At 34.9% G+C, this 27,287-nt stretch overlaps 2 protein-coding genes across 2 annotated transcripts; both read right to left on the bottom strand.

Annotated features, from left to right (window-relative positions):
* Positions 1-7,845: 7,845 nt before the first annotated feature.
* On the bottom strand, positions 7,846-11,094 carry LOC128178855 (universal stress protein in QAH/OAS sulfhydrylase 3'region-like). The gene is made up of 4 exons (XM_052846233.1): positions 10,765-11,094; positions 10,354-10,434; positions 9,064-9,176; positions 7,846-8,449 (listed from the first exon to the last, which is right to left on the bottom strand). Exons 1-4 carry the CDS (start codon positions 10,829-10,831, stop codon positions 8,258-8,260), a joined length of 453 nt encoding a protein of 150 aa, XP_052702193.1. The 5' UTR covers positions 10,832-11,094; the 3' UTR covers positions 7,846-8,257.
* Positions 11,095-13,381: 2,287 nt separating this feature from the next.
* LOC128178036 (universal stress protein in QAH/OAS sulfhydrylase 3'region-like) lies at positions 13,382-26,225 on the bottom strand. The gene is made up of 4 exons (XM_052845026.1): positions 26,001-26,225; positions 22,115-22,195; positions 21,224-21,336; positions 13,382-14,045 (listed from the first exon to the last, which is right to left on the bottom strand). The coding sequence occupies exons 1-4, from the start codon at positions 26,059-26,061 to the stop codon at positions 13,851-13,853; spliced, it is 450 nt and encodes a 149-aa protein (XP_052700986.1). The 5' UTR covers positions 26,062-26,225; the 3' UTR covers positions 13,382-13,850.
* Between the last annotated feature and the right edge of the window lie 1,062 nt (positions 26,226-27,287).

Genomic DNA, 27,287 nt, shown 5'->3' with positions numbered 1-27,287 from the left:
TATACAACCATTAAATAATGTGTTTATTTTTCACTTATTCATTTTGTTTAGTTGGTATCATTCTGGTTACATTTTTTGGAGACTTAAAATGTACATATGTACATGTATTATGCAAAGTTTTATACCCAGCTCTTATGTCTCAGAAGTATTTTTGCAGGAGCTACCGTTTATTGTTTCCATTGTGAACGCATAATTCTTATCCAGATATTTAGTAGACGTAGTCATGGAAACAGCAGCAGAATGGATATGCGGAAGTTTCTTAAATGTATTTCTACTGTTATTTAGCTGATATGAGAAATTACCATCAATCTTATTTTCATGGATATCATTTGTAAGACTTGTGACAATGTACTGTTCAAACATTAAATTTGAATTCCCAAAGAAACTTATTAAAATTCACAAAACAACTTAATTCTACAGCAAGGAAATTTTCTGCTTTTACAGTATATACTTTACAATTTTACGACCAAAATGTGTACAAATGGGACTTGATCGATATATGTGACGCAAATATTACCAGAAGACATATAAAACATTATTGATATATAGATGAAAATACACTGTATCAATAGCAGACATTTAGTAACATATACAAAAATATACAATGTTAGACTACATATAAAACTAGTTTATTATGTCTCTGTAGCTAAATAATTATTGCTACATGATAAAGTTGTAGGACGAGAGATTATATTTCATTTGAATCGATTTGGACTAAAAGAAATTTGCATTTACTTAGTAGGTAAATAGGACCGCATTTGTGAAAAAAAAATGGACCCCCAGAACAAATGTGAACCAATATAATAAAATTAATGATAAACATGTAAATATTTAATAAAATCCCAGAAGATATCACCCTAAAAAATCAAACTTGTTACTGAATTAAATTTATAGTTTCTGATTAATTCATAGTTCTCAACACAATGTAATGTTTACATTTATCATATAATAATTCATTCAAAATCCATTTTGATGGACTTTAAGTTTGGTTTTGATAAATGAGACCGTTTAAACTCAAAACAGGTAATGAATTTATTTCAAATTTTTTATCATTGAAGCCGCGAAAATTTATTTGTAAACATATACATATTCATTAGGTCATTATTATCCTCATTACCCGTACTTTGTTAAATACATTCAGAGTTCAATTAATCCATAAAATTTCATCAGAAGTTGTTTACTAAGAAGGTTGCCACCTGCCGGGGACATAAAGAGTTTACTACTGTATATCTGAGTTTGTATAAACGGAAATTCTTTAAGCCCTTCACGCATGAAATAGGAAAAATAATGCAAATCTGATTGCACCATCTAACAACATACAAAGCTGGGCTGAAAGTACCGATATTTTCACTATACGTATTGACTTTTTCGGTGCACAACCAATCTCTCAGCTTCCATGAGATAAGGTTGCTTCTTAAATATGTCCATTGTCATATTGCCATCCTTTAAAAAAACAAACACCATTAACAGAATAAACTTCTACAAAGGCAAACAGTGAAAACCTGCTTGCAAGGAAAAACCCTTGAAGTTATATACCAATGCCCACATCAGTTTTCCGTTAATCACAAGTAAAGAATATCGAATGTCTGTTTATGCGAAGAATTCAAACCTAGCAAAACTAGTTCCTAAGCAATTTCATCAAGGTCGCAGTACTATAGTCAAGAATGGTTCAGCTGTTCACTTTCGCCAGTACAGGGAGTAGAATAGAGCAGCGACGATGAAGAACGCTATGGAGCAGACGACAAGGGACAGTGTCACGGGGTTGATGTCGTCCGATATCGTGTTAAATCGCCGGAATCGTCTACAGGCTCCGTTCACGTTCGATGTCGTGGAGTTATTGGCGAATGCCCTTGCCGGAAGTGACGATTTTCGAAAAAGATGGCTGTCACTAGAATTTGTCAGCGAGCCCCGCCTCTGTTCATCCGCTGTTTTTAAACTATGTCGTCTGTTTCTTTCGTGACTTCTAATAAAATGTCGCATGTCGAAATAGATTATGCAATACTGATTCCGTGCGGGGAAATTTCCGTCCGACTCATCCCCAACGGAAAGTCCAGGACACAATCCAGAAAGTCCAGGAAACAACTTCAGAAAGTCTAGGACAAAATCCGTTTAAAAAAGAGATTGGCGCCACTTTAAAACATCGCAAATGACATGGGCACATGTTGCCTTCTAAATCTGCTGCATTTATACATTTTTCTTGCTCAGTCAATACCGCGTTATTGATTCCTTGAAGGTCCTAGGACAATGCGCTATATTCAGCTTCCTTCCGCCGTAATTATATTCCGCGATAAATCGCCTCCTAGAATTTCAAAATCTTCAGCGACTATGATGAGCGCTACCAATCATCTGTCGATTGCAATCAGGATTCCAAAAAATGATAACTGGGAGACATTTTGTCTTTTGTTGTTAACTATCACTATTCTAGTTGATGCCAATTTGCGCCATCAGTCAACGAAATGTCTATTATTTTTTTGCAGCTCCTTTTAATCAGTCTCGGTTCTATCGATTACTTTCTCCGTAAAAACAGGAAGCTTGGAAATGCGTCCACGCTATAAGAAGCGGTCAGTGATCACTGGTTATACATACCCTCTCGTGACACGTGCTGTAAATTTATACAGTTTTTAACATATAATACGTGTTGGGAATGATTGGTCTCTTGCTGAAGTCTGTCAGCTCTTTCATTTTTAATCCGTGGTTACAAATTTAAGATAATTCAAGTTAATTCGGGATTCCTAAAATTGACAAATTCGTCCCATTCTACCAGACGCCATGCTGGCTTGGCTTGGAGGTTTCCATGCTCAGCTTATTATAAGCTTAATACAGTCTATTTTAAAATCCGGTTAATTTTCAGTTTAATTTTATTATTTTTTAAATCGATAATGTCAGGATTCCTTGTAACATAAATTAACTGCGTGTTTGTTTCTGGTAGACATAGGTTGAATTGGTACAACCTATTAATCATTCTCAAATACTTAATTAGTCTTTATATACATGTATGTTGTTTCTATAAGTTCGATGCTCTTATATGCCAGGTTGTTACACGGAAATCGGTTCTTTCTATGCAAGAAAACGTGTTCACTACGTACATCTATATGAAAGAACAAATCACAATACATTGTATGGCTTTTGTACTAACTGTTTCTTGATGAAGATTAAATGACAATGTCCCATGCTATTTGAAAATTATATGTCATTTCAAATTGAATATCAAAAAAGAGTAACTGCAGTTAACGACCTTTGACGTGTAACCGTATTTTATACCTAGGTAGACGATAAAGAATTTAGAATGCATGAAATTCTAAGATTCTCTTCCACTAATAAATAATAATTTCTAAAAATCAATATATGGTATATACGATACTTAAAGCCCAAGAAGATATGTAATTATGCTTTTCTCGTATGTAGGTTTTGAAAGAGAGACTCTACATGTAGTTAACCAACTCCAAGGGCATAATTATAATTTACCACAGTGATCATTTATACTGAATTGATGTATTCATTACATACGAACTTGAAAGGTATTTTCAAACGATCAAGTGCGTTATAAAATTCATAATATCGGCGATATATTAACATAAATATACTGCACATTTTTCTTCTTTTTTATGAAAAAAACGATACCCAGATACATTGAACATGTCCTAATCTGACTGGCTTAATTAATTCGTGATATTTCAAAACGCAGTTTACATGCATACATACGGATCATCATTGGCAATATTTATAAAACTTTTAAAAAGAAATGCTTTGATGTGTAAGCATTTGAGGTATTTTTTTTTACTTCAAATACCCATGACATGGGCTATATACTTTTAACAAAACTAATATCAACGGAAAGCATCGACAGAAGCCAAAACATATCTATCATCCCGTCCATAAAACTTTGTGGTCGTTTTAACAGTATTTCAAAGTTAGTTTACTTGCTTAAATGAATAACTTTAAAAGAGATTTAGTACAACAGTGCACTGCTTTCTTTGGTGGTTCATGCGGGCTATAGAAGTACTCAGTTATAGAAATAACTGCAGGTCGAGAAAATCTCAAACTCCCGCATTTCACACTCACTAAATATCGCAAACGAGTATTGAAAAAAAAAATGGAAAAAGATGTTTGAAAAATATGCTTTATTGTGATAAAAAATGATGATATTCCTTCACCATGACTTATTTACTCATGAAGTTAGTCTTTTTGTGAACTATTTTGATATTGATTACATTCATATTGAAACGGCTTTGTCTGTCTTTGGATTTCTGTTCGTTTATTATAATCTGTCCTTTTTAGTTTTTATGTGAGTATGTTAAAAGGCAACTTTATAACTTAACAAGGCAACTTCGAATCCTGTTACATTTTTTTAATACTTCGCAAAGTTTATCTAAACCTCGATGTTATATATATACATGTATATCATAATCAACTTCCGGGAGATAACTCATGTAGATCTCACAGCATAAGGACAGAGAGGACAGGCATCAATAGACGTGAACTGAAACTCAAAGAGGCCCGGCGGTCAACAAACTTCACATCAGATCTGCTATACTTATTAGATAAGATTCTTTTAGCTACATGCATTAAGTATTATTTAGTAAAGAAAAATTCTAATATTTAAGATCAATAAATAGAACCATTTGCTATGTCTCTATACCTACAATGTATCCCGTCTTGTATATATTTAATTTATATCTATTTATTTTTATACAGATTTTATATGTAGTAGTCTAAACATGGCCACAGTCACCCGGCCCTCTCACTAGTCTGTTAGCTCCATATAGCTTTATATATGGAACGCCATAGCTGCCTTATGTGCCTATTTTATGTAAAGATGGTGCTATATTATATTATGCTGTGGTTATATCATGTGAAGATGGTGCTTTATTATATGAAGATGGTGCTTTATTATATGAAGGTGGTGCTTTATTATATGAAGGTGGTGCTTTTTTATATGAAGATGGTGCTTTATTATATGAAGGTGGAGGTTAATTATATGAAGATGGTGCTTTATTATATGAAGATGGTGCTTTTTTATGTGATGATGCTTTTTTATGTGATGGTGCTTTTTTATGTGAAGATGGTGCTTTATTATATGATGGTGCTTTTTTATATGATGGTGCTTTTTAATGTGAAGGTGGTCACTCGGAACTCCTCTTATTTTTGAATACCGAGTTAACCATTTATGTATTATCTCGAAATATTGAAATTAAAACAAAAAATTGATGCGATCAAAATCCATTTTATACACTATTGCTAGTTCCTCTTTTTTCTTGCACAATTAGTATATAAGCTATCGAGGAGATCTAGCTGTGTACGACTTTACCCAAACCGAACTTGCATCTATTAAGTGACAACTATATAATGACGGAATATTACAAGAATTAAAGCCTAGTAACGTTATCCTGAAAAGCAGAAAATTGAATTTACTAATTATTTGTGTTTAAGCGAAGGTTATGCCCCAGCAATATGATTAAAATAAGATCTTTGATCCGCTCTTAATTGGGAGTTGATTTTAATCAACTCTCCTATGCAGTTACTCAGACAAACCGAAAGTGAAACAGTGTTTGGACCTCAGCACAAAACATCGCTGCTGACAAGACTTAGTTCTTGAACATAATTGATAAATTCGATGTAATGTATGCTACAGCATTGTTTTTCAAGAAACTTATTTATAAATACCTTGAAAATAGTCAGATTTTAAATGGTACGAACAATTTCGATATTTTTTGTAGTCGTATGTATTCCTACGCCAGAGTTCAATATAGTATCGTTCAACTCGACGCTCGGCTGTCTCCGTAAATCTCCGACAAGCAGAGAGTCTCCCTTGCTTGTCGGAGATTTACGGTGTCAGCCGAGCGTTTGGTTGAACGAGACTATGGAGTTCAATATTGCTTGGATCCATACAATTTTCGAGAAATATTTCTATTACTGATACATAGTTTGATTGAATTAATTTTATCTTTAAATATTATTTAAGATGATTCATATTGGGGTTTCTCGACATTCTTGTCGAAAAAGTCCAAAAATTCATATTATAAAAATGTGCGTAATTCAAATACAAATTAGAAACTACATGTACTTGTCATGCAAAATAACATATCATTGATTTTAAAATAAATAAACATCGACAAAATCAACTCCCGTAAGTTTTTTAGTACTTTGATTTTGTTATTGTCATCGCCCAGTCGGTCTTCGTCATTGATGACCGTTCATCTTTAACCTAAGTGGTGAGTTTGGAGGAAGAGCTCACATTCTGAGTGTTTCAAAACAAAACATCATTAAAAAAAAACAAATAAAGGAACGGATTGAGGATCTGATTTTATACAGACTGATGCCCTAGCTATAGGTGATAGGATTTGACTTGAAGAGAAAGTAAGGGAAATTAAGTCACAGGGAAAGGTCTACTATACTATAATATAGCTCAAAGAAAGCCCTTTTATAAGTGGTAAAGACAAAAGTAAAATGTCAAGAAATACTGACAAAATATTGTATTATTCAATTAATCATATTTGTCAATTCAGTTGAGATGAAGTCGTACAGTTCATCTCGTCACATAAATACTTATTATGCTAAAAAAGAGAAACTAGCAATTGTGTATTAAATGGATTTTAACTGTATCAATTTTGTTCTAGTTTCAAAATTTGGAGATAGTAATTGTTTAACTCAGTCTTCAAAAATAAAGTTCTGAGTGACCATCTTCACATTATAAAGCACCATCACATAAAAAAGCACCATCTTCATATAATAAAGCACCATCTTCATATAACAAAGCACCATAATCACATACAAAAGCACCATCTTCATATAATAAGGCACCACCTTCATATAATAAAGCACCATCTTCACATAAAAAAGCACCATTTTCATATAATAAAGCACCACCTTCATATAATAAGGCACCATCTTCATATAATAAAGCACCATCTTCATATAATAAAGCACCATCTTCACATGAAATAACCACAGCATAATATAATAAAGCACCATCTACATATAAAATAGCCACATAAGGCAGCTATGGCGTTCCATATTTATATATTTACATTATTTTCAATTTGTACACTTTAAAACAACATTTTAAGAACTCTATTTTTTTTTTCAAGTAGCCAATGCTATGTATTACTACGCGGCGCAGCCAATACTGTTTTCCGGTGTAGGACATATAAGCTATAAGACACGCCCATTTTGTGTCACTTATTTTTTTTGAAGTTACTGTGTTATATTGTTCAAAATTGATTCGTAATGTTATCACAGACAAAGACAGTTAAAATTGTAAATATTTTTTTATATCTATTTGATACTGTATTATGAAGAAAAAAAAGTTACCTGTTGTTTTTGTATTGTTTTGTTTTGTTGGACAATTATTCTCAAATCTTCTTTTTCCCGTTTTTCTTTGATGAATTTTCTGTACATCGATCTCGAACAACATGGATATATATCAAAGTGATGTGGGATCGAACTACTGTTTCTCTGTATATTATCTGATATATCTTGAATTTTTACTAGGTCGAAATGATTTATACTGAGGTTTAGTTGTAAGTCCTGCCGTTTGGTTATAGATTATAAAAAGAGTGTTAGACTTTATAACAACCTTTCATGTGTGAATATTTTATACGAGTATTCCGATTTTCTCTGTCAGTCAAACAATAATTTACAATAATTAATCAAACCTACAATGATTAGTAAAAAGAGATAAAATCAGATAAAACAGTCTGGTGGCTGCCCAGCATGTTATCATTTGTTACCATGGTAATTAGTGTAAGACTAATTAGTATGTTTAATCATTAGCTTTCCTTGATTTTGTCCGGCATAATTTACTTTAATACATGTAATTCATGTATAGAAAAGTCAACACTGAAATCATAATATTTTCCTGAATCAGAGGATACGATTTATTAGGTTTTACCATGAGTTCTGACACACAAGAATATTTGTCCACTATCACTCATATAAATGACTCTCTCGTCAGATCATTGTTTATTTCAAGCACACAGACTCAGCATCAATCGTTGTAGTCTAATTCAATCATCATCATTTCTAGCAAGCTTTAGGCTAAAATGACATAGTAAAGTCATGGCGCAGTCTAGCGAAGCCATTTTGTTCTACATACATATTTTACGTCACTGATTGCGGATAATTGCAGATTTCCATTTGATTTCCATGAAATAGTCTATGTAAACAGCATGTATCATTATGTTGATTAGAGCGTTTGATTATAGGAATGTCTGACGGTCGTCTACCCTGATGTCCTATGAGTAGAACTGCAATGGAACTACTTCCGGAAAACAATCACCGGAACTGACGCGTGACACATGACGTAAGAGCTGACGCTTCCTAACAGCGTCCTACGAATGGTGCCAAGACCCCGGGATCCCATCACAATCATGGCGGCCTTCTCGTTCACGGAAACCTCAACGAGACCGGGTCCTGGGTCTCCGTTTATACGGATGAACTTGCCATCGATCTACAGGCAAAAGAAAACCTCGATATTATCAGGCCTAAGATAAAATCTAATGCGTTGCATTTATAGGCCAGCGTCTGAATTTTTAAAAGTGAAATGGTGATGGCAGAGAGAGAGAGAGAGAGAGAGAGAGAGAGAGAGAGAGAGAGAGAGAGAGAGAGAGAATAAACTCAGCTCTTGAGGTCAGTGACAATTGATATCTGTACAAGGTCATAATATCAACAACAATAAGTCATTCTTCTCTGTTGTTTTGTTTACACCAGAAACTTTAAGCTTTTAATTTAATTTAACTGAAAGAAATTCAAATGTCTGACTTTTGGTAATGACATTAAATTTATGGAATTTGATTTATGAAACTTGAGTAATCTCACGCTAACAGAGTATTATACTTCCTTGGTAAAAGCTTTTTGATGTTTTCACTTGATAATACGACATGTAATCGGGATACAGGCTGGCTAAATCCATATTCTAAATCAAAACGACTTGCATTATCTTTAGATCAGCTGCAGTCACTTAGGTATATTGTTTAGCTATTGTTTTAAAGTCTCATATTAAATATTTGAATCATTAATAGTTTACATGGTAACCAATTAGATTGTAACGGTGTATACTCCTACCTTATTCTTCAAAACCTTAGAATCAAAAGTTGCCGCAACTTTCTTCACCGATGTCTCTTCCGAGTCCAGGAAGTTGGTAACTAGGGACTTGTCACTTGACAACAAGGTCAGAGCTATAAAAGTGAAACTTACAAGTTACACAGCTGGTTAATGAATCAAGTGTCTTGTTTACAAAGATCGAGCCTATACACAGTTTGATTGGTTGTCAAATGGGACACAGGATAAAGTTAAGATATCTGAAATTAAAGATGAGAAAAAAAACCCATAATGCATTCAATGTAAAAAGAAAAATTGCAGCATTGTCAAAAATGTTATTTTGCTTTCAGTAAGTTGTAAATGGGTCGGTGATATCGCGATATGCTTCTTCTCTTTATGAAAGCCATCACATTTACGTAGTTACCAATAAATTTTACAAAAATGATAAAAGGCATGTTTGGTAAAACCGTGCCTGGCTTTTATATAATGCGTTTCTTATCGTTTTTAGCAACCCAAATATCCAGATGTCAATGCTAACTTGTCCTCAGTGTGCATATGACGGCAATTACGGACAACGTAATGTAATTTACAATTACATGTACACTGCCGTGAAATGGAAACAGCTTTTTATAGCTCATTTTGGGATAATCATATTAATTTCTGCGCAACAAAAATTATACCAGCTACACGCAAACCAAACTGAATATATTTTATTGAGGGGGGGGGGGGGGGAGCTCAGTATGCAAAATACTATGCTTAAACTATCACTCTGGATATAAATGGCCGAGATGGTGGCACTTGAATAACATTTTATCGAGTCTAAAGTTTCAATTTTTCTCTACTTCAGAATCAATCAAACTGCGCATCTTGAGGACTTGGAGAATAACGCGATCAATAAAGAATATCAAGTAAAGCTGTAACTGTTCATCTTTGGCCGACAGACGTTATAATAGGATCAGAGAAAATCCGACTGTGCACTGCTAGCTGCAATGATTCTGGAGATAGAACCCGATCATCACTTACCCAGGGGACGATCCAGGCTGGGTCTAAAGACCGTTAACACGATGGCATTGAAAACAATCAATAATCAGCTACTTGTAGATTATAGAGAACGTTTTTGAAAACAAAATTATTGATAAGAGTCCCTTACCCCATACCCTAAAGTTATGTTAGAAATATACCAACAACATTGACTGCCATATCATTACTTATATACTAGTAGTTTGGGGCCATGCTTATTAGTGTCATTTACATAACTCGAGTTTGTGGTATGTAACAATTCCAGTGAATAATGACCCCGTCGTCGTGACTTACGCTGACTCTGGAGTTTGCTGTAGTCGGCACAGTGTACGCCTATGACAGTGTCGCCGGACCGGTGGATGTTGGACAGATACCCTGGAAATAAGACACACACGCTGAACCCGTGAACTCTCCAAAAATGTTTATAGGTAAACATGCAGCACAACGAAAACATGCAAGTAGAAACTTCGATTTTCTGATTGTGAACAGTGTAATGTTGAAAAGATAAAGGAATAAAGCACCCCTGTCATTGAAAGGTGAAGAACTTACTATCTGTAACAGCAATATGTTTACAAACTTAAGAGTTTACACACAGGGAAGTCATTGACGACATTTGTTGATAGTAAACACGTAGTTTATGAAATGAATATTAAAATTAAATGTAGTTTTTTTTAAGTTGAGACACTACATGTATTATATACTCACAGTCTAGCGCATCATAGGCGTGGTCGCTGCCATCAATAGCCACTATCACTACCCGCTTTGAAGCCATGTTCCTCCGGAATTTCCTCAGTCACTACGTAGTCCCCTTTGGTGTTTTTCAGAGAACTATGGCCCTTATGATGAAATTATTATACCAGCAGCTCTCGGGGGAAATATGAAAATGACGTGTGTATCCGTTTCCCTATAAATAACCCCTCCAGTGCGATATTTTGAACAGACGGAGTATTTCGCTGTATTTACAACTCTCTAAGACACGTATACAACACTAGATCGATTTGATTTAGGTCATCCAGGTAGATCAGCTGACGAATGAAAACAAACGCTGTCTATATTTGTCCTTCAAAAAATACGCATTTAAAATTCTGATTCACAAGTACTGCGTCTTCACAATGTTTACTCGCGTGGAAGGGAATGATTATCAAAACAGAGTAATAATGTTATTGTTTCCTAGGGGAAATTTAATTAGTAATTAATAATCGATATGATTGTCGTAAAATGTGCCTTTTGGTTGAAATAAAAAGAGCGTAATCAAATTTCTGATGGAAAATCTTGTAGAAATTGAGAGGAAATGGTAGTTAAAATAAGGCGTAAGAAAAGGATATTAAAACCCCGACAATGATTGTGTTTTATATATCAAAGTATTCCAGAGAAATTAAAGATTTTAGAATCATGACTTCGATCAGAGAAAGTACTATTTATAACTATAAACTGCAATATAATAATTGAAAAGTTTTCATGTGTGGTAAGACATTAAACGTTCATGAGCCACAGAATTAACTCATAATTAAATGATCAACGATTTATGGACGTATTTTTTTATGCAGTTTCTATATTTTATTTATATCTGTTTAAATAATTAGGTCTCGTGTAGAGTAAAAAGAAAAGAAGACGTCGAACAGTAGGCAGACAATATCCTGCTCACTCACAAACATCAATAACGCAGCGAAACCTCAACATCTAGACAACAAACCATGGTATCAATAATTGACGCAAACACACGCATAAAAAAGGTTCTCCTTTTTTGGACTCATGACATATTTATAACCGTCCCAATCTCTCCTAAGGTTTACACGATGCCAATTCAATTATTCAGTTATGAGAATGATCTGGTCAGTGCAGCCAACGGATCCCTTCACTGATTCGCTGATGAAGGATTCTCTAACCGGTGATGACATCTCTCACCCCCATCCACCATAACATACATGATACAACTCACCTACAACTTTCCGCGAGGTCAAAAGTTCGCGGTCTGTGATAAGTGTGTAGGGGTCTATATGTAGACAGGTCACTTGATGTACATAGGAAAAAAAAATTAACAAGATATATAGTCATTGATTTGACTAATAAAGCCAAGTGGAAAAAATGCTAATGTCTGCGAAATATGCATCTATATAGCCATCTTGATTCGCCTTTCTTCTCTATTCATACAAAATAGTACAAACTACTCGATCTTGTAACTATCAAAATATTGCATTTCTAGAAAAATATTAATTTTGGTGCTTATATTTGAATCTCCCTCAGATTATCCAATTATAGTTTAAAGGAATGAAACCTTTCAAAAAGAAAAATGTATCCAATAGCGCATTTTGATGTATATATAACAAAGGAATTTCACAATGGTATAGAAAAAAATCGGGACATACTCTATCGTTCTTTTCGTCCCCCAAACAATTAGGCATTGATTTCACGATACGAAATTTATTAATTTAGAATATGATAGAACAAAAGTGCATGGTGGGGCGGGGGGAAGGGGTGCTGTAAGAGCAAAGTTTGCCAATTTATAATTGGTTAATGCATATGAGTTAACTTCCAAATTTTTTTATTGACTCTGGGCCTAATGAAGCGCATGATTGTATTTACAACTAATCTCCGGTAAAACAATACGTTGTCCCTTGATGAACGTGTCACTAGATTAAATCGTCATTGATCCAGGTTAATTCATCAACCAAGTTTTAAAGTAGCATTACAATACTCTCCATAAAGAATTATAGTTTATATACATTAAAGGGACTTAGACACGCTTTGAGTTCTAAATCTTAAATTGTATATTTTTCCGGGTTTTTGTTTTTGTTTAGAATGGTTAATTTGGGTACTTCTAATGACTCCAGTTTTGTTTACATAACAATGAGTTCTTGCCTTTGTAACTTACTTGTAACTTGACTTCTAACATTCAAATTTTGGTCAATCATTTGAATTGAACAATTAATTTTTATACACTTTAATTCAGGTTGTAACGCGCTTTCTGGTTGACTATATAAAAAATTATCTCATATCGTATGATTAAAAAAATATTGTCTACGTCATAGTGTGACTAACGTCAAAAACGTATCGATCCACCTGACGTAACGTTTGAATTTTGCACAATTTTATGTCAGTTTAAAGGCCATAGACTGTTTTTATCTACAATCGATAGCAAAAATTAAATTATAAGCAATTAAATTTATATTTACTAGTTTTTATATGTACAATATAAAATGGTTTGGGACAGTTTACGCTTTCTAAACTGCGATGCGGTTTATACAAAAGCGTAAACTGAGAAATAACATTTTGATCTCGAATCGTTTCTTAGTCCTTTTAAACTGAACAAGGAAATGAAACAATAAGTTTGATGCCTTTTTTATAAAAAAAATAAGACTCTCATTGAAATTAATGAAATAACAAATCATTCAAGGTTGGTTCAAATTTGTTCAGAGACTTAAATCAATTTAAGAAAGATTGAAACACGTACACAATTCCTCGATCGAGTTCCGTTATTTATCAAAGGTCGGTCGTTTTCCACGAGGCAGTTTGTAAATCATCGATGTATCTGTAATATCATAATTTATAAGAGAAAGATTTGCAACTCCTCCAAGAAAATAGAAAGAAACATTGCCGATTGTATGGCCGAAATTAGTTGATGTCCCCATCTCACTTTTTCCAGAATACACAAACTATCATTATACTTTTCTCCGTTCACTTTCTGATCACAACTTTTTTTCTTGAATACATTATTCATTTGTCATCAATCTCCTTCTCAATTTGATAAATTTCCATTCATTTGGACCGGCTTTTCAATGTGTATAAATATTTCATTCTTGTCGACAAACCAGAACCGGAACTGGCGAGTGATGTATCACATATTCACTGACACTTCCGAGCAACTTCCGGCGGATGGTGCCCATACCACGTGTTCCTGTCACAATCATGGCTGCTTTCTCGTCCTCCGCTACTTTGATTATGCCATGCCCTGGTTCTCCGTTCACCCGGACAATTTTACCTTCAATCTGTAACAAACACGGATATAGTGAATAGGACGATTGATTAGGTATCATTATCTGAAAAAGCAGCCAAAACGATATATTTTTTTGGAAGAGAAAATGATCAAAACTGTCCACTTAACAAACGACAGTCTACACTACACTGCAATAAGAAGATGGGTGGATAAGGCGTGTAAAATGCCCATACATAGTCGGACAAGCTACTGAAAAATTAAAGTATCAATAAATCTGATATTTTTTAAAGAAATCATTTAAAACAATATATATTTAACAAATCATTTATTTTTATCCTATGTATATGTTCAATACTTGGAATATGTTGACTCAAACAGGCGTATACGTATCAAAACCTGCAAATACTGTCATTTTTTAGAACTTCAAGGCATTTTCTTTTATAGAGTGGGTCTGTGCTCCATATTTTTCTCATAGTCTATATAAGGGCTATTGGAAAACAAACTGATTTCAATCAACAAAAACGTGGAGAGATGACCCACTGTACATTAAAAATATCATTTTGTATCCCAACAATTGAACGTTTTGAAAAAATAATACAAGTCCGTTAATTCGTGGCCAAAGTCACACATGATATTTAAACAACTCCCTTTGCTGTGTCTGAAATGGCTCAGTGGTTAGAGTACCTTTCTTTCTTTCTTTCTTTCTTTATTTCCTCCCAAAGGAGATTATCATAACATATTTACAAAAATACAAACATATAGACAATTGTAGAGAAAACGATATAATATAGGTCTACTATGATGCAAGATCTAGTACATATAATACGTAATTACCAACAAGTTTACAGGTGTACACATTCTATAAGGCAATACCAAAATATAAAGTATTATTATTTATATGACACTGTAATCCTGTGACATTTATGTGTATGGACAGGATGTTACACGTGACATTCTATAATAACATGCTGCTGCATCCCTAATTAGGCGGAAATTAAGAAGGTGTAAACTATAAGAAAAATCAATAAATGAAAGGCCTGGGAGTGACCTTGCGCCTAAAAGAAACAAATAGAGGTCGTTATTACTAAGTCCACATAGGTCAGCAGATAAGTTAATGTCGAAATTTTCTATAACAGTTTGCCACCAGGCTTCTCTAAATAAATAGGTTCCATCACAAGAAGTAGTAACATGTTCAAAAATATTTGTGAACAATTTTTGACATAAACTGCAGATGTGCGGGGGAAGGTCTTGGAGAGTCCAAAGCTTAACAATAAATTTACAAAGAGTAACTTCCTGAACGTCGCTAGGAAGTTTCCATATCCAGTCTGGTCTGCTGTTTCCAGTTATATGTCTGAATTGAGTAAAGTCGTTGTCTCGGAGCATGCGGTTTGATCTAGAAGTTGTAAAGTGGTAGAACACAGCTGAGTTTACAGTCTTTTTCCATTCAAGTTTATTTAGAAACAATCCATTTTGTAGATACGAGTTCAGATGTTCTAACAGATTATATTTATCCAGAAGGTGAATTATGTCGGGAATAAAGCCGTAGTGTTTGCAGTTTGGAGAATCGAGGTATGAAAATAGGCGATGGAGAAAGATCTTTTTCGTGAGGCATTTTGTGTCCATTAAACAGAGACGGCCAAACAACTGTAATTTACGTTTGTCAATTTCGGAGGCTATTGGTAAAAGTCCAAAGATTGACTCACACATATCTGATCTTGTATGTTTTGGAAGATTCATGGCGTGTTTACATATGAAGTGCTGAAATACATCCAAAGCGCGGTTGTCCTTCTGTTTAAGGTCACACCATAGCTCACTACCGTACAGAACACTAGGAAGAACAATCCGTTTATAAAGCTTGGAAAGAGTTGCGGGATTGAGGTGTTCACTTATTTTGAGAGCAAAATACGTTTGTTGACCTTTTCTACATGCTTTTGCTGTTCTTTCTGTTGGGTCAAGCTTAGCATCTAGAAGAATACCAAGATGGTTATATGATTTTGAAATTTTAATGGTGTCGTGGCCAAGTTTCCAGGAAAGAGAATTGTTGTTGATGCCTGTTGGAGAGAAATATAGAACATTAGATTTGCTTGCGTTAAATTTGAATCGCCATCGAATAGAGAAGTCGTAAGCTGTGTTGAGAAGGGTTTGAAGACCTCGTGGTGATAAGGCTATACAAGAAATATCATCTGCAAGTGCTGGATTTGAAGATCTAATGCTGTGGATTCCAGTATTTGGGTTTTGGTTTTGTAGTTCTTGTAGGAGATCGTTTATAAAGACTAAGTAGAGGAATGTTGAAAGGACTCCTCCTTGCCTCACTCCTTGGGATATAGGAAACCAGTTGGAGTTTTTCTGATTCACGGCAACGGAACAAGATGTGTCTGTATGACAATCGTCGATAAGGGTCCAAAGCGATCCTTTCACACCGAGTTGATGTAATTTACACATCAGACCATGTCTCCACACAGTATCGAAGGCCTTCTGTGTGTCGAGAAAAGCAACATATACTGGACTACCTTGCTCAAGGTTATGAAAGACGGTTTCTTGTAAGTTGAATGAAGCTGTTATGCATCCAAGTTTTGGCTGGAATCCTTGCTGCTGTGGATTTGGAAAGGAAACGGAAGGGAGAACATGGTCACGAATCCTAAGCGTAAGAATTTTTTCGAAAAGTTTCATTAAACAAGGAAGAAGAGCTATCGGTCTATAGCTGTCAGGTGAGCTCTTTGTTTTGTTGTTGCCTTTGTAAATAGGAATAATGAGATCTGTTTTCCAGATAGATGGGATTCTGCCTATGTTGATAACTGCATTAAAGAGGTGTGAGATGCAGGCGAAGAGTCGGGGTCCTCCAAATATGAGATGTTCGTTCTGGATACAGTCGAGCCCAGGTGCTTTTCTGCGTTTAAGATCTTTGATAGCCTTGGATATTTCGGTAGCGGTAACTTCACCCCCCGGTAATTTCGAAAGTGTTTGAAGTCGTGAGTTTTCCTGAATAAACAAATATGAGTTTTCTATGGTTTTGTAAAATTCTGAATCAAACATTTTGCTTTTTGTTGGGTTATAAATTTGTTCAAAATACTCAGCAAAACAGCTTGCAATTTCATCCGGGTTGTCAACAAGTCTGCCATCGATTTCGATTTCCTGATAGAATCTTGTGTTCCTGGGTCGCTGACGTTTAACAAGTTTCCAAAAGAGCCGCACATCACACTCGGAAGCTTGATCAATATCATGGAATACCGATGTCATGTATCTGTCGTGTTCAGCATTAAGTTTATTACGGAATTCGCGTTTAGCTTTTTTATAGTTCTTGTAGGAGTCGTGTACCATGCCTCTGGGACGACCCTCGATTAACCAGATATTTCGCATTTGGCGCTCTCGGTCGTGAAGGTGTTTGACTTCAGGTGTCCACTCGGGTCTTAAGTGAGGTTTAAATTTTGCTACAGGAATAAAAAGGGATGCAGCAGTGTATAAAATATGGTACAGTTGTTTGCAGAAATTATCAAGATCTACAACAGAACTCAACCTTTGTTCAAGTAAAACGTCTAAAGCATTGTTAATATACAGTTCATAATGTTGCAGTTGGTTTACATCTGCCTTATGCCAAGCTGGTAATGAGCTGCTATTTTTACAAGAATAATTGTATTTTACATGTAAATCAATGGACATTAAAACTGGAAGATGGTCAGATGTAGAACTGAACGTGCCTTCTTCCAGAATACGGTATTTATTTACGTAGTTGAAAAATGACCTATTGCACAGGATAAAATCTAATGTTGTCTTAGTTTGCAGAAAAGTGTAACTAGACCCTAAAACAGGAAAGTCATTCGAAGGAATACATATGTTATTGCGATGGGTAAAATCTTTAAGAGCTTTAGCTTTATATTGGTTTACATTAGGTAATTCTTTGTCATATAAACTGGCATTGAGATCCCCTCCGATTATTACATCCCCAAGAGTGCAAAGGTGATTAAACAATGCATCTAGTAGATTTAACTCTGATTGATATGTTTGAATGTTGCTGTCTGATGGAAGATATGCGCCTAAAACATACAATGAGCGTTGGTGCTTACGTTTAACTTCAATTCCTATAATACGAGAAGAAGTTATATCGGGTATTTCTGACACTGTGTGTAGCAGATCCTTCCTATACATAATCCCTACCCCTCCCTTTCCCACAAAGGGAGAATAAGGTTTATCTGTATTGTTACAGCTCTGTTCTGAATCTATATGTACAAAGCTTGAGTATTTTGAGTTGATAGTGTCTAGGTAATTAACGCTTGTTGGTTTGAGTTTATGTTCACAAATTATTGCTATGTCACAACTGACAGTGTCTAAAATATTTGATAAACTGAGAGATGATGACATTACACCACGCACATTCCATGCTAAAATATTGAAACATGTAGACATAGTAACAAACAGGTGAGCAAATAAGGTCACTAGCAACAACAAGCTAAACATAAGATTAGTCAGCATTGTAATTGTCAAGTTCGTCATGGTCGTTGTTTTCCGAGGACCCGTCGTCCTCCGGTTGATCCTGCGCGATTTTTGCCTCCCACTGTCTATTGCTCAGCCATGGACGGCACGATATACCATAGGGCCAAATGACGGGCTCTCGATAGTTTGTGCATCTCGTAACGCTACGTTAATTTTTGCATTGCGACGCGATCCTGGGCGTTTTTGCTTAAAGAATACACAGTGCGAAACAGTGACACCTCTGTTTCTGAGGAAATTCATCAACCCATTCTGTGAGGAACGAGGTCCGATTCCAGCTATGTAGTATCTGGCATTCCGTTTGTAAGTAACGCCCTCGAATATGTCGTCATCACTGTCTGTGGTCCCGCGATCTTTGGATGTGTTCGACGCTTGACGGGTGTCCTTCGACTTATGATCGCTTGACATTTGATTGTCGTGGCGTTCGCGAACAGAGTCCGCGTGTTTAACTGTTACACTGGATGAAGTAAAGGATAACTTGGAGCGTGTTTTGTGTTCACTAGTGTGATTTGTTTTTCCCGATGAGTAAGGGGAACTCGTTGCACTTTCCCGTGTTGGAATATGGTTTGTAATGCCCTGGACGTCAATGGCAGCGATTTGAGTAGAAACATCCTGATCGGAGCCAATTCTATTGTTACCTGGATGGTCGTGGAATGCCACAGTGCCGTTAGCTTTACAGGTAGAATTCTTGTGTGTTTGGTTGTCCATGTGTGACGCCTCTCTACGCTCTTGAGAGGATACCGACGGGGAAGCTATTATGGCTTGCGTGATTTTCTCCAACTCAGATTGATTGGGGGAATTGGAGTTATTTTTATTGACAGCTTTGTCTTGTTGCTTTAAATGAGACGTTACAGTAACTGACTTTATGTTATGGTCATGTTTTTCAGATGAGTTACGCGATTTTGTTTCGATTGCTGGGCCATCGCTTGTGACTATCGCGTACGATTTAGCAGGGCTAAGTGTATTCGATTGAATCTGCTTCTGTATGTTTTGTGTAACTTTGGAGAGTCTTTTTGTTTCATCGTTTACTTTTTGATTTTGACAACGGGTTTGATGAATGTCTGTTTCAACTTGCTTAAATTTGTCACCGATGAGTTTGTGTGACGAGTCGTATCTGGAGAACCTAGAGGTGGCCTCAGCATTGAGACGATTGTAGTCTGTTTTTAACTTGTTGTGCTCTACATGAAGGGATTTCAATTCCTTATTACATTCGGTTAAGGAATGTTCTAATTTTGAGACACGTTCGAGTAGGGTTTGGAGGACTACTCTTTTTTCAATACGTTTGACGTCGGACGTCCCTGTAGACGAATTGCTTGTTCTGTTTTTTTCAAAAACATTTTCAATACCATGCTTTTCACCGTTAATAAACATGTACAAAGTGAAACAGTCTCTTGCATATTTTTCTGCACTAGAGCTGGCTTTAGTGGTTTTTCTGTTTATAAGATTTCCCGTGGGACAGTCTTTAAATTTCCTTGCACGCGTACAAAGTAAGCCTCTATACCATAAGATCAGAGATTCGTTGCTTAAGCACAGTTCTAATAGCTTAGATATATAGAGTTCTTTGGGTAAATTCTGCAGATTTGAGTCTAGGTTATCTATTTCTGATTGACTAAGCAATGAACCATCTGAATCGTAGTCCTCTACTAGTTGCGAGGATCTAATGTTTGTACTGTTGGAACAAGAATGATCAGTACTCACGGGTGCTGTAGAACTTTCCGATGTAAACAAGTAGACAAACTCGTCGTTTTCAATAATATTGTCACAATTTAGTAAGTCTGTAAGTAACACATGAGAACTTGTAGCAGTACTTGTTGTTTTACAAGCTTCATCCTCTGTTTGGATCGAGGAATCGTTGAAAATGTCACCAAGCGTGCCGGACAGTCCACCACTGACGGCCGCCATTTTGGTTTTTTTTTTACAGACAATGTTTTTTTTCTTATATTTTGTTAAATATATTTAAAACTGAATATAGTTAGAAATTGTGCTTTGCAAATTGCAAACTTGTATTATAATATATTTGAATAGATTTAATTGGGAAAAAATTAATTCAAAATTGTATTTCACTACTAAACAGAATGGGCATTTGCGCCATCTTATTCCCCCATCTTCTTTAGTAAAAATATGAAAAACACTTACTATTGGTCTGTAAACCACATGTATTGAAAGATATTACAAATAATTAGATTCCAACATACAATCACGATATAAATTTGAAAATTTCAAATTCCAAGGGGAATGACTTTTAAGTAAAACAATCACTCGATGATTGAACCGTTAGATCTGCTGTATATCATTGAACTAGAGAAGTAAACATCACCTCATTACGTAGAAGAATAGCAAAAGAAAACCAAATAAAATTAATATATAAAAATATAAATAAATCAATAAATGAAAAATTAGACGAATAACAAAAGGATGGAATTGCGGACAAAAATAAGTAATACAACATGCCACGGCCATTGCTTACCTCCGATTTTTAACTTTTATGTAGGAATCAATTTTATCTTTATTATGCATATTTCGGAAAAAATGCCTTGTCAATGTAGAATATACCTAAATAGTCCAAAGTAGTTACACATGTGATGAAAGTAAATTATTAAAACAGAAAATAGCACCGAAAAAATCATTCTATCACTCGTTGTGTAGGAATACTAGTAATTAACAAGAGTACGCAAGTAGCATTGTATAGTTTTACTATATGGAGCAATGATTTATAAATCTGTGTTCATACAATAAACATTTTACCTTGTATTTTTTAACCAAGTCTTCAAACTTTGCCGCCAGTTTCTTGACCTTGGTCTCCTCGCCCTCTATTAGATTGGTGATCAGAGATTTGTCTACCGACATCAGGGTCAGAGCTTGGGAAGAGCAATAGAATTAGGCAATAAAAAACAAATATATTCAACGATACAAAGGATATTCATTGCCATTAATTATCAATGGATGTTTTTCCACTGCTTTCACACAATAATATTCCAATAACAAATTAGACTTCCAGTTTAACCCTGATTTTAATTAAATTCTTGCGTTTACAATAAAAAAAATTACTAATGTTTACTGATACTTACAATTATTCGATACTTACATTTACATGATACTTATTCTTACTCGATAATTACTTTAACTCGATACTCACGTTTATTCGATACTAAATTTTGCTCAAAACTTACTAGGTTTTCTCGATACTCATTTTACTCTACACAATTAATTTACTCGGTATTTTCTTTCGTTCTACACTTACGTTTACTCGATAATTACTTTTGCTCGATACAATTCAATACTTGTAAATAATTTTGCTTAATATTCATGTTTACTTGATAGTAACATAGATTCATTACATACTTTTACACAATACTTTTGTTTACTCGATACTTACGTTAACTCAATACTTACATTTACTATTATTTGATTCTTATGTTTATAATAAACAATCTACTTACAATTATTCGATTCTTACGTTAACCAGATACTAACGATTTTTCGATACTTACATTATTTCAATACTTACGTTAACTCAATACTTACATTTACTTTTATTTGAAAAATGTGTACTTAAGTTTACATCATGACACTAACATTTATTCGATTCTTACGTTTACTTACGATTATTGGATACTTACTTTTTTCGATACTTACGTTTACTCGATAACTCGTTATACTCGGCACAGTACACAATCACCACTTTGTCTCCCTCTCTGTAACACTTTTGGACATACCCTGGACAACCAGTCAAAAAAATTATAATGAGTTTACATCTTACATACGACTGAGATTTTGGCAATTGTACAAATTTCATTATTTCGTCATGAAGATTCACCAATTTTCCCTTACGTTAAACTCACGTAAATTTTCCTCACGTTAATTTCACAAGTAATTTTGTAGGCTAGATACAGGTATCTCAAAATTATATCAGATACAATGAAATACATAGAGAATAATACATATCCTTTTCCATATCACGGCCAGTATCAGCCCTAGATCAGCTGGAGGGCCGAAGGCCTGAGGGATGATATATAATGGTCGAGGTCTGATACAGGCTGTGATATAGAAAAAGGGTATTTATTATTATAATATTTATTACATACCTAGTAATAAAATTTTAAAAACCAACAACTTGAACAAATTGATTTTAATTATATTATTTGAAAGTATTGGGTACATGCGTTGAATAAAAACACGAGATCTAATTGTTTTAACAAACAGTCATGTAGCTATAGAACCGGAATTTCCTTGGGTTTTAAAAGTTAACTGCTCCAAAACATTTCTTAGCATTTGAAGTTTTCAACAGCACTTAAAAATGACGACTGTGACAAATGTTTCACCATCTTCTGAAAACATGCGCAAATGCCGAAAGGAAAAAGGCAGAGGAGTTCCGCAAGGGGTGTGATACGGACCCGTATCAGCCCTAGAGGGCTGATAACCTGTATCAGCACTGGAGGCCGATACAATTTTTGTGATGTCATCTGTATCACATATGCAAAAAACCTCTATTTATTACTATGTATGTAATGAAATGAAATAGAAACTTCGTGAGATATATTTTTTATTTATGAAAGTGCTCGACCATTTCAAGTGAATAGTGTGCAAATCTCTCCATATTAAAACTCATACGAGGCACTATTGATTGTCAGAACAATATCGATGTGGTCAAGAAGGCGAGCGTTTATCATTACAAATTTCATGCTTTTTGAAATCACTCTTGTGGCCATTCTTGGTCATTCCTAAAATGAATATTTGTACTTTTTTCCTCACAAAAGACGTGTACTATAGATATATGGAATCGAAACAAAATTGTGTGCATGCATGTACTTTCGGAAAAATCACTCACATTGTAACATTATATAAATAGTGCCTGTTTGGGAGGGTAACAGTTGAAATTGACACCCCGAGAAAACCATTGTCAACCGACGCGAAGCGGAGGTTGACAATGGTTTTCGAGGGGTGTCAATTTCAACTGTTATCCTCCCAAACAGGCACTATTTATTTTGTTATACTGAATGTCTTTTTTAAAAATTTTAAGAAAATTTTACTGCTTTTATATAGGAATAACGTGAATTCTACAGCGAACCGTACGCGCATAATTTTCGCGCATGTAATATTTTTTTATGTTACCCGTTGCCAAGTGCGTTGCTAACGCTGAGGGTAATAGTAAATATTATTAACTGCGTCTTAACCAATCAGATTTCAGTATTTAACATGAAAGTATAACAATATGAAATATACTGCTAATTTCTGTTAAGGAGGCTCGATGGTTGACAAATTAACCATTAGATCTTTCAAAAACTTTCGGATATGATTGGTTTACCTATACACCATTATTTATAGTCAAGAATAAATCCGAAAAATTTTGCATTTTAAATTTTGGTATTTTTCTTTTTTGGGGGGGTTGATTTTAATCAACTCTCCTATGCAGTTACTCAGACAAACCGAAAGTGAAACGGTGTTTAGACCTAAGCACAAATCATCACCGCTGACAACACTTAGTTTTTGAAAATAATTGATGAATTCGATATAATGTATGCTTAAGCATTGTTTTTCAATGAAACTTATTTATAAATTCCTTGAAAATAGTCAGATTTTAAATGGTACGAACAATTTAAATATTTTTATAGTCGTATGTATTCCTACGCCAGAGTTCATTATAGTCTCGTTCAACTCGACGCTCGGCTGTCTCCGTGAATCCTTGTCGGAGATTTAATTACGGTGTCAGCCGAGCGTTTGGTTGAACGAGACTAGAGTTCAATATTGCTTGGATCCATAAATTTTTCGAGAAATATTTCTATTACTGATACATTGTTTGATTGAAATAATTTTATCTTTAAATATTATTTAACATGATTCATATGAGGGTTTCTCGACATTCTTGTCGAAAATGTCGAGACATCCATATTATAAAAATGTGCGTAATTCAAATTAGAAACTACACGTACTTGTCATGCAAAATAACATATCATTGATTTTAAAATAAACATCGACAAAATCAACTCCCGTCAGTTCTTCAGTACTTTGATTTATATAGAGCTCCTTTCCTAGAGGAGATCCATGCAGTCTATAAATAGTAACGACAATCTTACTGTATAAATGGTGTGATTTCTCCATTCTAACCTAGAGTAAAGGTCAAGATCAAGAGCTCAAGCTCAGTGCCTATTTGTTTTCTTGAGAGAACATAAGAGTAGTGTTTAAACTCTGGTTTTAGTTAACATGGAAAAATGGAAATGACATGACTTTGCAAGGTATTGTTCTGGAACCAGAACGTCTTGTGTAAATTATCAGAAAAGCTGCACAGATTTGTTATTTAACACTCTCTGTTGAAGTTTAAATATGCATCAACCCCTCAAAAATAGGACTTGTCTGATATTCTAGCTAGGTTCACTTAGATGTAGCTCGATGATAAAATGTACCTGGTCTAGTAACGGGAGTATTTTGCTTTGATTTGGTTTAAATAACGGCATGTTGACATACCTCTACATGCTTATAGCTAATCTGACCGACATATATCGACACTGTTCAAACTAACTGACCGTAAGCTTACTGTCGTATTGAAGGTTTTGTTTAAGAATAGTTAGAATTCTCAAGATACACCCAGGAAAGCAAGGGGCCGGAGAACCACCGACTTAGTAGACCTTGATTATCGACTTCATGTGTATTACATGTATGTCAGATCTTCTTCTGTTGAAAATTGAAAATTGATATATATGTAATCAAAAGCTTCAATTTATTATATAAAGACGAATCGCAGCCAAATAAATCCTATGGTCAGCTGTAGTGAATACTTAGTATTACATGGTCTGATCCAGTTAAACTAGCAATTTCCCAATTTACACATCAAAAGGCAATAGATTAAAACTTAGACATGCATAGCTGAGGAAATCAAAGATCAACATAACATTGTCCTTTCAGGTGTTTTCGTGAAATCTTGAGGTGCAGACATATCAAGTTTGGCTGTTTGAAGAGCTATCAATATTTGATATGCTAGTAATGATAAAACGGATCACCGATTCAGTGTATTTAGCCAGTATTTACCCAGTACACGAATTGTCAAACAGTCTATCCATCACTTCACCTGTCAGGTAAGATGTATGACGTCACAGCCTGCTGAGTATTACACAAATTGAATTACATGATGTAGCGATATACACAACTATATATTTGGATATTATACAACTAAAAGATCTACATGTACACGAATTTTCGCATTAAATATCGATTCATTTCTTTTAAGAGAAGTTGATTTGATGGTATTCAGTTACAATTCACAATTCTATATCATACTCCAGAAGAACGACTATGATAAACTCTGATAAAGCTAATAATAAGGATGAGTAGAGACCAGTATCTGTACTACTTATGTGTGTCTATATATCGCATGTGACTGTCCTTTTCACTTCTGTATTTTTCATCATCTTGAAGTACACTAATGTACATATATAGTGTGCGTTAGCCCAGGGACTGACGGGCTGTATTGTTACGCAGGCCTGTCTATATTTAGACCCCCCCCCCCTACATCTATAACTGTACTCACACTGGAAGGCAAACTCCGCGTGCTGGCTGCCGTCCATGGCTATCACAATAGTCCGGGACATTTTGTTCCTAGGTTGGCGGGGGACGTTTCACACACGACTGCTCACCGTGAACTCGTCTACTCCTTCTGATTGTTTGCCCTATTCACTGATAGACTCGGCCGTCCGGAATTCTCCTGTCGTCAGCGCGTCACGCGGACTTGTTCCACGGCAGTACAACGACTAGTCCGTATCATTGTACGCACAAACAGTACACAGGTCACGGACTGGGTCAGATACTTGACCGTAGTTCACTGTATCCACAGGGGTCAAGTACATCACAGTCTTTGTTATAGTCAGTAGTTATTTTTATCAGTGTAGAAAGTACATGTATTTGTAAGGGACTGATTGCCTTCAAACAGCGATCAAGGTTGTTTCCGACAATGAATTACACACAAAACAAGACAAAACGGAGTAAATATATTTTTTATTGTTTAAACTTTTACAACCAGCATAACATTATTTTACACCCCCCCCCCCCCCAAAAAAAAAGAGAGAATCATACATCTATTGCTTTCAAATTCGTTCACTAAGTAAAAAAACTCGTAAATTTAGAATAGATTGCAACCAAAATTTCATAGATTTGGTTGTGACCTTAATTTGTCCTCATGATAGCATGGTTGTTATTGTCCACTTTAACAATCTCCATGAATCTAATCTTTTGTTTGAAGCTTTTCTGTTCGCTAAAATACGCATTATAAAATACAAAATCAATGGATTAAAAGGGAAAATAAAAACAGATATGTGTAAGTATTAAAGTGGGAAAATTGACAAACATGTGATTGTTATATTTTTTTTAAAGTATAATGCGACCTATATATTTATCTGATCCCATAATTCTTAAGGGAGGACCCACTCTCACTCTGAACAAAGTCTCCCAACACTCGTCACGAGTAGCCGAAGTTCAAAGATCAGATCTCTTAATATGTTGTATCATTAGACAAGAATATAACTGTTTTATAATTAATTTATAATGCCTTCTCTATTTTTATGTGTATTTAGGGCAGCATTGCACACATACGAGAAATGCAAGTGCAGCAAAACCAGAGAAAAAAATACAATTCAAAAAGGAACACTAGACAAGACGCCTATAGGACCTAGGCCATGTCGCTCACCCGAAAACTGCTTATAGAGAAGAACAGAATGTCGGAATTCACGGTGTGTCACTACTGAACGGTATGGACAAAAGTTAAGCTCCGTTATCTTCCAATACCCATATAAAAGAACAATAATGAATACAAAAATAAGGT

This window comes from Crassostrea angulata, chromosome 3 (assembly GCF_025612915.1).
Source record: "Crassostrea angulata isolate pt1a10 chromosome 3, ASM2561291v2, whole genome shotgun sequence".
Taxonomy (NCBI): domain Eukaryota; kingdom Metazoa; phylum Mollusca; class Bivalvia; order Ostreida; family Ostreidae; genus Magallana; species Magallana angulata.
The sequence above is the reverse complement of the archived record's forward strand: the minus strand, read 5'-3'. Positions and strand labels throughout refer to the sequence as shown.